Genomic DNA, 13,825 nt, shown 5'->3' with positions numbered 1-13,825 from the left:
AAAAAAAAAAAAAAAAAAAAAAAAAAAAAAAAAGCTGGTGAGCTGGTGTTGTAGATGCCCGGATTCTCACATTCAACCAGTCAGGCGAAACTTGGAAATTGGGACATGGCAAGAGTTACAGACAGGGCTGGGCTGTCCTCGGGTCTCACAGATAGGTACAAAATGGCAATGGGTCTTTTTTTTCCTCCATTGAGGAAAAGCAGACCATTTTAATCACAAGGGCTTCTGGCTCCCGAGCTCTGCGATGTCTCTACTTGGCACAATCGGCCACGAACCTGATCTCACTTCCCGCCCCCTCCATGAACCGAAGAAAGTCACTAATCAGCCAACCCATTGAGGACAAGTTTCAATTCTAGAGACACAGACCTTTCATTCTAAGCCAATGGTTGTCACTCCTAAGCCAGGGGCTGAGTTTAAGGGCTCTGTCTCGTCCGAAGGGACGAGGATACAAGGACCGCCTGGCCACAGCTTTTTGTACTTATCAAAGGGAGGTTAGACTGCCCAAGCATGCGGTTCCCTGGGCCAAACCCTGAGGGTCCCCACAGCCCAAGAGTCCTTCTCAAGGACGCGGAAGAGTGGAAACGCCAGGGATGGAAATCACGGGTAATTGCATGCAGCATTCACAGGATAGAAGCACTGGAGCCTCCAAGGGGTAAAGACTCTGTGTCGATTGCAGTGGTGTGTCACCCAAATTGCTCCCTGTCCCAAGGCAAAGTGGCCTTCAGAGTGTCATGGGCAGCTGGAGTTTTAGAGATGCCTTCCCAAACTTCAGGACCCGCCAGAGAGCTCATCCTCTCTGAGGTCTGGAGTCTAGCTGGGCAGGTGATGGCTAGCAGCCTCGTGCTGCTAGCAGCTGCTCATGTTTCTGGCCCAGAGGCAGGTGGCCAGCTCCTGCCCCTCTAAAAAGACAAGGTAGACACTGGCATTGGCCCAAAGGATTTCTTCCCCTCTGGATACAAATTTGAGCTAATTTTGGCCACGGCCTCCTGAGAGGAAACAGTTGCAGCCCTGATGCGGTACTCAGGCAGCCATCAGCGATTCTCTCCTCCTGGTTTCCAAATGAGTGGTCTAGGGGAGGACTCCCTATCTCCTGACATAGCGGGTGGGGAGGTGCCGAGGGGGGCAGGAGGAGGCGTAAGGCAACTGTTGGCTAGAAGAAAGGATCCCGACTACTGTTTCTGACCCCTACGGAGGCCCACCTTGACAGCCATCTCTGCCCGCAACCCATCTTAGTCTGTGCGATGTTCAAAGGAAGCTCCCACAGACACGGTGGTCTGGGTGTGTGGTGGAGAGGAAGTTGGGGAGGGAAAAGTGGACCCTTGTGCTTTGCACTTGACCACAGTTACGGACCCTGATGGGAGGAGGCAGATGGGGAGAGAAGACATCGGCCTAAAGTGGAGAAGTGGATGCAGCTGGGAACTTCAAAGCACGAGGAAGGGCTCTGGGTCTTTCCTTGCAAGTACCTGCTAGCTGTCTCCTTGTTCGGAGGAGGGTGGGAAAGTACATGCGACTGGGGAGGGGGGTGAGGGGTGAATGTCACCAGGCAGGGGTGCATTGATTTGTTGAAGAAGGCAGCATATGAGGCCTGGCAGTGGGACAGTCGGAGAAAACCAGTTGGTTTTTTGTTTTTTTAACATGCTACATCACTGTTGAAAACAAACAAAAAAGTTTCAAAAATAATATATAATATATATAATATATTTATATAATGAAAAGCTATCGACTAGCAGCAATGACTAAAGTTATCTTAGCACCAAGACCATGGGGTGGGGGGAAGGGATCTGGAGGGGGTGAAGGTCTGGCAGGACAAGGAAGGAGGGGGTGACATGTTCAGTGTTGATGACAGTTCCACTCCGGTTCTCAACGGTGGCACGAGCCCTCGGAGACAAGATAAGCCAAGAAGGAAGGAAGCCACCACAGTTTTCTAATGTCTGAGCCGAGCAGGTGGGGGACGCTGGAGCCATGCCTGTGGCCGGATCACACCGTCCTTTGCTCCCCCTCTGCCGTTTGAGAGGGATGGCTCCCGACAGACCACAGACAATACAGCTCTTCCTCCCTCCCCCCAATATAACCTGCACCCACGATGTAGGATCTCTGCATATCAGATATGCATACATCAGATGTGGAAACATGGACAGAAGTTTTTAACAGCTCACGCACATTTTTTTTAAAAACTCCCTTGCGAGGTATACTGGTAATTAAATGAACAAAAGAGCATTGATCAAGACTCCTCTAGATTAAACCACTACTTGCCTCAGGGAGTAGGCGAGTGGCTATTTCTAAAGCTTATATCTCGGTGTGTGTGTGTGTGTGTGTGTGTGTGTGCGTGTGCGTGTGCGTGTGTGTGTGTGTAGGCTGATGCCTTGAGAGTCCTGTCTTACCTCTCGTGTATTCCTTTCTTTTAGGACGTCTCTACCCTGTTCAAAAAAGGAAGCGTTCGCCAGCATAGATGCATTACCCACTACCTTCCTGCCAGGCTGCAGGGCTTGTCATCAGCCTTACTGCAAAAGGACCCAGTCTCTAGAGACTCTCATCGGAGTTATGCATAACCCAGGGCACAACTTGCATTGACATCTCCTGCCACTGAACTCTAGCAGGCATTTCTTGATTTTTAAAGGGAAAAAAAATACCCCCAAACACATTATATGATTATAAAGACAGAGTATAAATAATTCCTGTAAATTGAATACATACTTTTCATTTTACTTGTTTTTAGCCAAAAATCGCTGCCCTACTGGGGTCTAGACTTCTTGGCTCTTCATTTCCCCCATATTCCCTGGATCTGAATGGAATTATATTATGTTATCCCACACCAGGTAAAACAGGAATGCAAAGAGCTCACGCCCCACCTCCCCTTCCCCGGGATTTCAAGCTCGGTGTAAGGCGATTTTGCCTTCAGTATAACAGGTAAAATGTTTAGGATCCAGGGGTCTGGAAGGAGGGATTCAACAGACAAGGGACGGGACAGGCGACACGGGTAGGGAGTGGCGGGTGTCACAGCCTGACCGACACTTTTGTTTATGAGACAGTGAAGGAACGCTGGTCAGGAAATGAATGAACATCTCTCAAGCCGAAGTCGGGTGGGAGAGGGCAAAGTCAAATACCCCGATCCAGATACACGGCCCACCCCATCCCAAATGAGAGATCTGATTCAGCTGGACCAGCTGGTCAATGAAGAGGCCAAGAAACCCCCCCTCATAAAACCAAACAAGAAGAAAAAAAAAAGGCAAGAACATACACCCCAAACCCAAACCCCTCAACCCCCAAACGAGAACAGAAACAAAATGAGCTACCTAAAGGTGATGACAGACCCGTCATTTTAGCTTATGCAGTTGGTTGACTGTGAGGTGGGAACTCGTGTGGCCCCAGCACGTGCTTCTGTGAGTGGAAATGAGTTTCCACGTGTGTTGCAGCTGCCAAATTTTGTAGACGAGAGTCAGCTTCTGACATTATTCCTTTCCCAGTAGCTTCTGGTGGACGTGTCACCTTGGTTTTTAACATTTTTTCAGTGTGGGTTTATATATATATATATATATATATATATATATATATATATATATATATATATATAAAATATATATTTATATAATATATCAAAGCTTATGAGTATAGATTACAAAAATATTCAACAGCTTAGTGAACTCTGCGATCCGGCTCCCTAAATATCCGGATAAAACTCTGACCCGTGGTCCACGGTCTGAAGCACTGGCTTCTGTTCCAGCGCAGACATCCTGCTGAGGACCTCGGCCGACAGTGTGTAACTGTTGCCAGACTTCTCCTCGAACCAGCTGTCCAGGGCTCGCTTGGCATCAAAGTTGGCGATCGGAGGGCCATTGACAGCGATGGTCAACAGGTCGCTGAGCTGCTCCAGAGTCAGGCGGGAGCGGTGGTTTTTGCGAACTCGCTGCAGGGCGTTTCGGCCTTTCTCGCAGCAAGCGGTGGAGGTGGGGAGGACCTTGAGGACCTGGATGATCTTGTTCAAGAGTGGAAACCTCTGCTTGTATCTGCAAATGTGGCCGATCAGGTCTTTGAAGCCGTTTTTGGTGTAGTAATCAGCCTTGAGTTCCCGCCACTCCATCAGCAGACTCCCCCGGGGGTCCAGCCCTTCCCTGCAGACATCCCGGGAAAAGGTGGGGATGGCCTCCAGGTGATCAAAGATCTGAACCATGTCCTCCTTGCCGTAGCTCATGAGCTCCTCGCTGTTCCTGGGCCAGGCGGCCAGATCAAACACCTGGCAGGCCTTCACGAAGATCCGGCTGCGGGAATCGAACCTCTGAGCTAGGATCACTTGGGTCTTCTGGCAGATCTTCTCCCGGATGGACTGGAACTTGGCTTCGGCCACCCTGAGGTTCTTCATGGAGATCCCGTTGAAGCTCTCCCGGAAGTTCTCCTCGAACTCCTGCAGGTACTCCCCTGGAGAGTCGGCCAGCCGGCTGATCTCCTGGATGGCCTCCTCGAGCTTGTCATCCACCTGGGACACCAGGAGGTACTCGCCCTGGAAGACGTAGGCCAGGCGTGACAGCACAGCGATCACGTCCAGGAGGAAGTAGATGAGCTTGATGGACTGGTAGTCCATGAGGAACTGCAGCAGGGCCAGAGCAATGGCCGAGGCATCCGCCCTCTGGGTCTGGCTGCTGACATCCTTGAGGTGGGCCACCACCTCCAGGTAGTCCTTGATGAGGGCATTGAGGACGTTCTGCTCTCCGATGATCCACCTCACAGCCCGGATGTCCCCCAGGAACTCTGTCTCCTCGCAGAGGGTGGACGCCGTGGACCGCAGCTCGCACATGAGGCGTGGCGAGTAACGGTAGAAACTCAGCAGCTGCTTCAGATTGTTCTCCAGCTCCTCCAGGCAGGGGAGCTCCTTCCCACTGATGGCATCCAGGATCTCCAGGTGGGGCCGGTGCACCATGAAGGGCAGGCACAGCAGCCAGGGCAGCGTCTTGCGGATTGTCATGAACATGCTGGCCCGCAGGCTGGCTGTGACGTTGGCCCCGTCTATGCCCAAGCCAACAGTGGGCTTCTCATCCTGCAGCCGAATGCCCAAGGCGGAAAAGGCCCGGTCAAGCGCCTGGAGGTAGCTCTCTGTACTGGAGAACCCCAGTTCCTGCAGGGACAGGAACTCCGTGGCCGGGGGCCCGTCGCTGCTGGTGTATTGGACATAGACTGCCACTGTGTCAGCCAGCAGGTCGTCACTCTGTCCATCCAGGATGATGCTGAGGCATGGTGACTGGCGGATGCGCTCCACCAGGTCTTCGCGCAGCGCCCGGGCGATGTGATGGATGAGGATCTGGCAGTCTCCCTCGTTCATGTACTGGTCCACCACCTTGAGCTCGCACTTCCGCAGCAGCTCGGCCAGGGGCCGGAAGTCCAGGTAGGGCCTGCCCTCCAGGGCCAGGTGGTAGGCGGTGTTGAAGAGCAGGGTCATGTTGCGACACATCTCTTCCGTCTTCTCGGGGTGCATGCGGAGCTTGTACAGCTGCAGGCACTTCTTGTGCAGGTTGCTCTGGCTGTGCAGCTTGATGGTGTGGATCTTGAACTGCTTGGAGCCGATGATGAAGGCCGAGGTGCGGGAGGACTGCACCGTGTACTGGCGGCAGACGTGGCACCACATCTCGTTGAGGGTCGGGGAGTATCGCAGGAACCAGAATTTCTTCAGCCACTCCTGCTTGAAGCGCCGGATTCGGCGCCCGGTGGCCGACGACATCTTGGAGGGCTCATCGGTGGCCGTCATCATATCGTTGGAGACGGATTCGTCTGCCGAATCGACCTCCTGGTCGTCGTCCTCCATGATGGCGGGGCCGGAGACCATGCTCTCTGAGGCTGGAAGACAAATGGGAAAGAAACAGTTAACACCGGCTGGAAAAAACATAGACATTTCCAAAGTGAAGGAAATGGGCCGAAAGGTAGGTGTCGCATTCTGTGAAACAGGAGCCGACCCCTATGACAGACTGAATCCCAACCTGGAATTCATTTATAAGCACTCTTGTGGTCCATGCATGTCTCATCCTCTTTGTGCATTAGCCCTGGGGGCCACCATGCTCCAGGCTGCCTGCCCTCACCTTCCACGAGTAGGTGCTCAAGGAACTTAAATATTCTGTATCAACCGAACAGCACAACTAGGAGAGCAGAGCTGCTGGAGCAACAGAGCACATCAAAGGTTCCATAGTGGTACAGCAAGGACGTGGGACTTGTCCCACCACCAAGGTGGTCAGGGGAAGGCGTGCTGCCCTCCAATGAAGGGAGCTGGGGCTCCAAGTGATTTCGGGATCAGAATGCAGTGTAGTTAAGATGCGTGCTTTGAATATCTGCAACACCTCATTCTGAGCTAAGGGGTGCGGCTAAAATAGGAAGTGCTATGTAACTCTCTAGCTCAGCTGCAGATGCGTACTGAGAAACCTCCCTTGTGGTTGAGCATCCCTGAAAGATGCAGGCAGCCAACAGAAAACAGCAAAGGCAGCTAAATGCCCTGTATCCCCGGCGGTAAGGCCGGGGGGCTCTCCCCCACGGGACAGCCTGCCTGAGACTGGGAGAGAGAAAGACTGGGTTTAGAAGCTGGGCTTTGGGGTAAGACACTGGAGAAAGGCAACGGGTCAAGAACACAGCACACACCCCTCCTGCAGCAGAACTTCCTTTATTGACGAGGAGGATACAAGGGCAAGACCCCAAGCCCCCACCGGAGCTGTAAGCCGGCCTGTCCGAGGCACCCGAGGGCGTGCGCTGCGGCCGGTACCCATCTCCGAGCTCCACATCCCAGGTCTCCCCAAAGGTGGCTCCCCTGGGGAGCGCCAGGCCCCCCTCCACACTGCCCACCGCGTGCTCTTCCCTCTGACAACAGTCTCATCCACACCAACTTACCTGCGGGGTCTGAGAATTCGGGGAGCTCCAGTACCTGTGCTGGCAAGGTGGGGGGCTCAGGAAGCGTGCCAGACTTAAGCATGTCTAGTTCGGCCTGGAGTTCCCGGACCTTCTTCTTTAGGCGAATACAGTTAGGGCAAAAGGAGGTGGTGGGCAGCTCGTGAGGGTCGGATGCAAGGGACGCCTCGGCGGGACTGTCGGCCTTGAACGACGAAGGCTCCTCCTCTTCGTCCTCCAGTGGGCCTGCCTCCTTGGAAGCCCCTTGGGGGACCTTCCAGTCTCCTTCTCCCTGGATCCGGCTGACATTCTGCACGCCATGTGACACAGTCATTGCACACTGACTGTAGGCGTCGTTCTGGTACTTGGGGACCTTCCTGATGACCAGCGAAGTGCTCAGTGCCAGCTGGTGGGCTTCTACCTTGGCAGATTCCAGTGAGGCCTCCAACACATCCTTGAAAATGAGGTCGATTTTCTTCTTCTTGGCCTGGGGGTGCACGTCCCCCTCGTCAAAGCCACGCTTGTAGGGACTTTTGCCCTGTCTCAACACGGGGAGCTGCGGGGGACCCCTCAGGTCTTCTGGGTTATCCAGAGCCTGCTCAGACTTCTCCCTCTGTAACTTCTTCTCTCCTAGGAAGGAAAACCAGGGTGTGAGGAAGTGGGGAAAAGCCCCGAAGAGGAGAAACCAACAGAAAACGAAGCGCTCCTCTCAGGAAGTCGCTTGACACATCCCTCTGGGTCTGGCCTAATGGAGCAGGTGTGGCAAAAAGGGAGGTGGATTACTCAATAGATCACGGGTTCTAGAGTCAAAGGACCCGAAAAAGTGGGAAGAACTCTTTTTAAAGAGACCGTTTCAATGGAGCTTTCTGTGTAGGAGCTCTATGTTTATAAGTTGAGCAAACGCTACAGGGGCGGGGAGTTGGAAGTTAAGGAACTTGCCATCCTGTCATCCTAGAAGATGACATCCCACGTGATTAGCCGGGTGGGTGGTAACATAGCTCAGCTAATGTGCATGTGGAGTCCCCATCCCTCCAGGCTGCTCCTCCAGTCCCAGCAATCGGAAGATGGCTGCTTCGACTTGGTAAAAGGTACACACGAAACACTGAAGCCCACTCCTTCCTCCTCCCTGACTCTTGGGAGACAGCCCTGTTAGGGCGAAGTCTGCCTTATAGCAACTGTCCTTTCTAATTCTCCCAGGAACTGGAAGCCTTGGATTACGTGAGGAAGCACGGCCTGAACCTCTGTGGCTCTCACGGATGACCGAAGCAGAAAGAAAAGGGAAGTCGGGCATACCAACAGCGGCTGTGAGCTCCAAGATGGCAGCCCCCAGCACGAGAAGGCACAACACGCCCACGCGGACCCAACACACGCTCAAACTACAGTAGCTGTGTGTCCTCACCTGACGACTCTAAGGACATCTCCTTTTCTATTTCTTTCTACCACGTAAATGACGTCAAAGACCTTGGTGAACACCCCAACAATATATTATATTAGCCTGATTCTTCAAAATGGCCAACGCAGTTGCATAAATTGCTATAGATGTATGGATGCTGCCTGGGGGGACAGACGCCAAGAGGGACCCTCAGAAGGTCCTGACAGCCGTCTATGGAGCTAGAACTCTCAAAGGCTTCCTAGATCAGGGGCGGGGCCCCGGGAGATGTGACTCTGACCAACGACTTGACCTGAATATATGTTGTAATTAGGCTTCTGAGAGCTGCGTTTGCTCGAGGCCTCCGAGTGAAGGCCAGGGGCTCTCCATGTGCAATCCAGATGTTCCATGCTGTGACCAAGCCTTGGCACATGGGGTGATGTACCCTGGCCCGTGTATGACTCCAGGTTTCCCAAAGGTCACAGCACAGGAGGGAGCAGCCTGTTCAGGATGATCCTTTTCTGTCCTCACACGAACACTTAAGGAATGACCTTATCTCCTGAAGGCTCCAAGCCTCCTGAAACTCAGGCGGCTCCCCGCAGCCTTGTTTCTATAACATCTGAGGGGCAGAAAGGGCGGAGAGGAAGAGAACTTTTAAAAAACGCAACATGTTCGCCTTACAGATCAGACACTTGCCCATCAGAATCTCTGAAAGTCAAAGGCCACCCTTTCACTTTCTCACAGACCAATCAGGCAGCAAATAGCTGAGGATGTCAGGAGGTCCAGGATACGCATCACCGGGGATTCCTCATGCATCTCTACTCAAGGACAAGGTTATTCAAATTTCCTAGGATGAGCAGGCGATTTCTCTGGGCTCAAGGCTCCCAGAAAAATCTATGGGTCAAAAAAAATCTTTAAGCATTATGAAATTGATTCTAAAGTCTCCATAAAACATGAGGGAAACACCACAAAGAAAATCAATGACCCAAAGTAGACAAAAAACATAAATTCTTTGAATACATGTATTAGATGCATCCTATTCTTAAAAGGTAACCACAGAGGAATAATTTGTACTCTTCAGGAAGCAGTTCTGGGCTCCAACGAATGTTTCTACTTAATAAGAGCTAATAAGTCACGCTCTGGACTTCACCAAGGCTCCAGCCTCCGATCACAAAGAAGCCTCCTCCCATGTAAGACCTTGAGTGGTTGAGCGTGGGGAAGGCCCCCTACAGAGCAGAACTGGCACACAGATCTAAGACACCGCTAACCATTTCAGAGTCTGCCAAAGCTACAGGCTACAGGGACACACGTCTAAAGGCCACTGAGCTCCCCGGCTGCTTCCCAAGGGCTTTATGGCCAAGTCCACCCTCTGCTCTGGCCCTGCCCCATGGGTGGCTTCCAGTTTCCTTCGTGTTTCCTACTTCTCAGCCTGGCCAGGAATAGACACTCCTTCCTCCTGTATCTTCACACATCTTGGTTTAATCTCATTTCAAGTCTGTCTGCCACGCTCCTTGGAACCACTCCTGAAAGCTCATGCCCTTCCCTGAGCGTTCCCCTTGGGTCTCAGGGCTCTCTGAGGATGATGCGGCTTGAGGCGCTCTGGAGTAGACACAGGGAAAAAAGGACATTACAAATCCAGAAGAATTCAAGAAGATCATGGCCAAGGGGTGGAACCCATGTCCTCAGATATGACTTCTCTTGGTTTTCTCTTCTTCTGGTGATATGATTCTTTTGGAGATTTCTTGGTGGTCTTCATTCATTTCTTCTTTTATCCATTCAACCAAGATTTATTGAGCATGTACTGTGCATCAGACGCTTTTTTACATGGCATCTCCAGAGGTCAAGTGGAAACCATGGCAATCATGTCACAGAAACATGCCTTCCCAAGTATACTCGGCATGTATGTGCCTAACACCCAGCTCCAAAGAAAACAAGGGATGAGGGTATCTATTGGGTTTCCTTTCACTGCTCATCCAATCACCAGATACCTTTTACCAAGTCAGGCAGCAGTTGTGTGCTCAATGTCCACGATTTGCTTTGCTCTGTTTTGGTTTTGAAGATAGCTTACTTCTAACGGGTCACTCTTACCCCCCTTTTCCTCTCTTCCCCTCATGCTCTAAATGAAGCTTTACTTCCGATAAGTAGATTGGTCAGAAACATGATATGGTGGGGCTTGGGTATAGGCTTGGTTCCCGGGACCAGATGGACTCTGGGTCTTTGGATATGTGGTTTTAGTGTAAGGAAGGTCCTGCTGGAAAAAGGACCTTAGGCTCACCCGTTTGCCCTGGCATGGCTGAGGATGGAGTAAAGAGGCAAAGGCCTAGGAGCTGGGGATTATTTTAAACCACTTTCAAATGACTCATTTAAATGGAGCCTGGATGGCTACCCACCCACCAGGCCACCACCCACCTCCCTCCAATCTTCTTCTCCTAACAGAGATCGTTCTTTCACAGCATATAATTAGGACTGCCAGGCATGAGGCCAGGAGGAAGCAGGGAAGAAACTAGTTTTGTCTGGGAGGCCTTATAACACTGTCGGTTAGAGCTTAAGACCCTGGACTCAGACAGATGTGGGTTAGGAACCTAGCTCTGCCCCTGCTTGCCACGGGATTCTGGGTGAGTCACTGTATTTATCGGATGCTCAGTTTCTACATTCGTAAGGTGGGGATAATCATCCACATGCTATCATTAGTATTAAAAGTTTACAACTGAGGGCTTACGACGGTCAAGACAGACATTGTTCTAAATGTGTTATGTATATTACGCATCTAATTCTCACTGGGCACTTATCGGGCAGGTGCTACTGGGATGATTACATGGGACACCATAGAAAACCTGCTTAGCACATATGAAGTACTCAGCAAATGTCACCTATTTTTGAGGCTATTATTGGGCCAGGGGCAGTTCACAACATCCTTCCCTCAATCTGAGCTGGGGAAACAGAATCAATTTTGATTAAACCGATATGCTTGGCATTGGAGACTTGCCTCTCTCCCTGACCCTCTGAAACGTCTATGATAGGGCTTCTGACCGTGTCTGAGGGAGGAGGACACACCGGGTGGCCGTGGCCAGTGCCAGAGCGGCTGCTCCGACCTAGCCCATCAGCTCCCCTGAGTCCCTCTGGGTCTCCCCATTGCTGGTGTACTGTATTTCCCATCGGTTTTCCTAGGAAGCTCCTAGAGACGCATTTCTGGCCTCCCCTGGGGCTTGGCAGTGGGCGTGGCCCTCCCTCGGGCGTGGGCACTCACCTCTGGCCAGGTTGCGGTGGATGGTCTCTTGGGACACGCTGTGCAGGCGCTTCATGTAGTCCTCGCTGTACCAGACCCGCAGCCGCTCCCCGGGCCGGATGTCCCGGCACGCCCGGAAGTAGACGCGCTCGCTGTGCTGGAAGGCCAGCAGGTTCTGCTCCCTCTCCTCCCGGGAGATGACCACGTACCTGGGGGCGAGGGGCACAGGTGAGAACGCGCGGGCCACTCTTCGGTGAGCGCCTGGCGCTACCAGGCACGGTGCCGGGCAGGTGCCAGTGGCTAGCCGCCTATGAGCGTGTGGGCATCTGCAAAAGTCTACAGAGCAGCTGCCCTGCCGAGGAAAGGCACACCGGCTGGAGCCAGTCCCTTGTCTCACTGTTTTGTGGACCTCAAGCAAGGCTTTGAACCTCTAAGAATCTCTGTTTTCTGGGACTGGAAATGACACCTGCCCTTCCTACCGCCTAGGTTCTGGTAAATACAAGGTTCAATACCAGATATACAGGTGATTGGAAAACTATTCTGCACTAACTTTTAACTGCAGGCATTCCCAGATACCCGCAGGCCTCTGACGGTGGTGAGGGTGAGATCCTTGAACTGTTCTCAGAATGTCACAAAGCCTAGCAGAAATAACCCATGTGAAAAGGGTGCCCACGAGATCAATTAATAAATGCTGAAGGTCAAAATCTTTAAAAATAGAGGGCCCAGTGGGGACAGGGGAGGTAGGTAAAGGCAAGGAAATGTGAGCAACCACAGGTTAATCCAAGTCATTTGAAGGTAAGGAAACTGAGGCTCAGAGAGGCTAAGTGACTTGCCTAAGGTCACACAGCTAACAAATGGGAGATTGGGCACTGAGGTCCACGCTTTTCCCACTAGAACTCACGGGCATGTAAAGCACCAACTCAGCCTGTAAACTCATGTGGGCATGTAAAGCACCAACTCAGCAATGCCCAGATAACCCTTAAAGTTCTGTCAAACCCTCAGAATCTATGGACCTCACCCATTCTCCCTGAAATGATATTTCCAATCTCCAACCTGCCACCTCACTCGCCTCCAAAAGGTGAGATGATGCAATACCTGTAGCGAGGTGGAGATGTACAGATCAAACACGCAAGGGGAAATTATTTGGAGTTTTAGGGCTCTGTGTTAGCCAAGTGCCTAGGAAACTTGTAGTCAAAAACAAACTTCTCTTCCTTATGCTATGATTTGTCTCAAAAGCCAGGGAAGAAATCAAAGTCTGTCCGACTGGCACAGCCCAAAGAACTGTACTTGGAGCAGTCCAAGGGAAACAATAATTCACAGAAATAAATCCAAATGGATAATGAACAAACGAAAGGATTCAGCATCACTAATCAGAAGAGAGGCGCAAAGCAGCACATTGTCTTGTTGGCACAGAGAACTTTTTTACGTTGTAAGCTCTGTATTGGTAGAGGAGGCAAGGCTAGGGTCTCCCATACTAATGGCGGAGAATAAGCTGGCACAACACTTTGGGAAACGACCTGGCAACATGGACTTGAACAAGTATTTGTTCATTCACGTTCACAGCGGCAGCATTCACCATAGTCAAAGGTGGAAGCAACCCAAGGGTCACCCGATGGATGAATGGATAAATAAGATGTGGTATATACACCCAATGGAATATTAGTCAGCCATAAAAAGGAAGGAAATTCTGACCCACGCTCCAACGTGAATGATCCTTGACGACACATACTAAGTGAAATAAGCCAGTCATAAAACAACAAATACTACAGGATTCCACTCATATGAGTAGTCAAATTCACAGAGACAGAAAGTAGGATGGTGGTTGCCAGGGGATGGGGGAGGGGGAAATAGGGAGCTAGTGTTGAATGGGTACAGAGCTTCAGATGAAAAGAGGGAAGAGGGAAGAGGGAAAAAAGGGAAGATGAAAAGAGTTATGGAGGGGGATAATGGTGATGGTTGTCCAACAATGTGAATGCACTTAATACCACTGAACTTTATACTTAAAAATGGCTAAAATGGTAAATCTTATGTCATTGGGATTTTTTCCACAATATTTGTAAAATTTAAAAAAGAACACCAAAACGTTAAGATGTGGAGCAAGAATGCAAACTCTGTATACCACCACGCTGACTGTTCCGCTGTTTGTAATGGAGCAAAAGCTAAAACATCTAAACTTCTGATACTAGAGAAACAACTGAATAAACCATGGTATAGTTGTACAATGGAATGTTACTCATCTACAGGAAAATGTTTTCGAAGAATCTTTCATGACATGGAAAAGTGGTCCTGATATAAGGCAGAGTGGGAACAATAGGACTGAAAGCTATTTATATTATGGTTCTAATCATGCTTTAAAAACAAGCCTGGGTAAACCG

General features: G+C 51.0%; 1 protein-coding gene across 1 annotated transcript in view; it reads right to left on the bottom strand.

Moving 5' to 3' along the window:
- Window positions 1-3,658: 3,658 nt before the first annotated feature.
- Window positions 3,659-13,825, bottom strand: part of PRDM11 (PR/SET domain 11) — an 85,559-nt gene continuing 75,392 nt past the window's right edge. Inside the window, exons 6-8 of the mRNA XM_007123669.4 lie at window positions 11,472-11,659; window positions 6,859-7,485; window positions 3,659-5,823 (exon numbers count right to left, since the gene is read on the bottom strand). Coding sequence (XP_007123731.1) covers window positions 3,659-5,823; window positions 6,859-7,485; window positions 11,472-11,659 — 2,980 coding nt within the window. The remainder of the gene's footprint in view (window positions 5,824-6,858; window positions 7,486-11,471; window positions 11,660-13,825) is intronic.

The sequence above is a fragment of the Physeter macrocephalus genome, chromosome 16, assembly GCF_002837175.3.
Source record: "Physeter macrocephalus isolate SW-GA chromosome 16, ASM283717v5, whole genome shotgun sequence".
Taxonomy (NCBI): Eukaryota; Metazoa; Chordata; class Mammalia; order Artiodactyla; family Physeteridae; genus Physeter; species Physeter macrocephalus.
The sequence above is the reverse complement of the archived record's forward strand: the minus strand, read 5'-3'. Positions and strand labels throughout refer to the sequence as shown.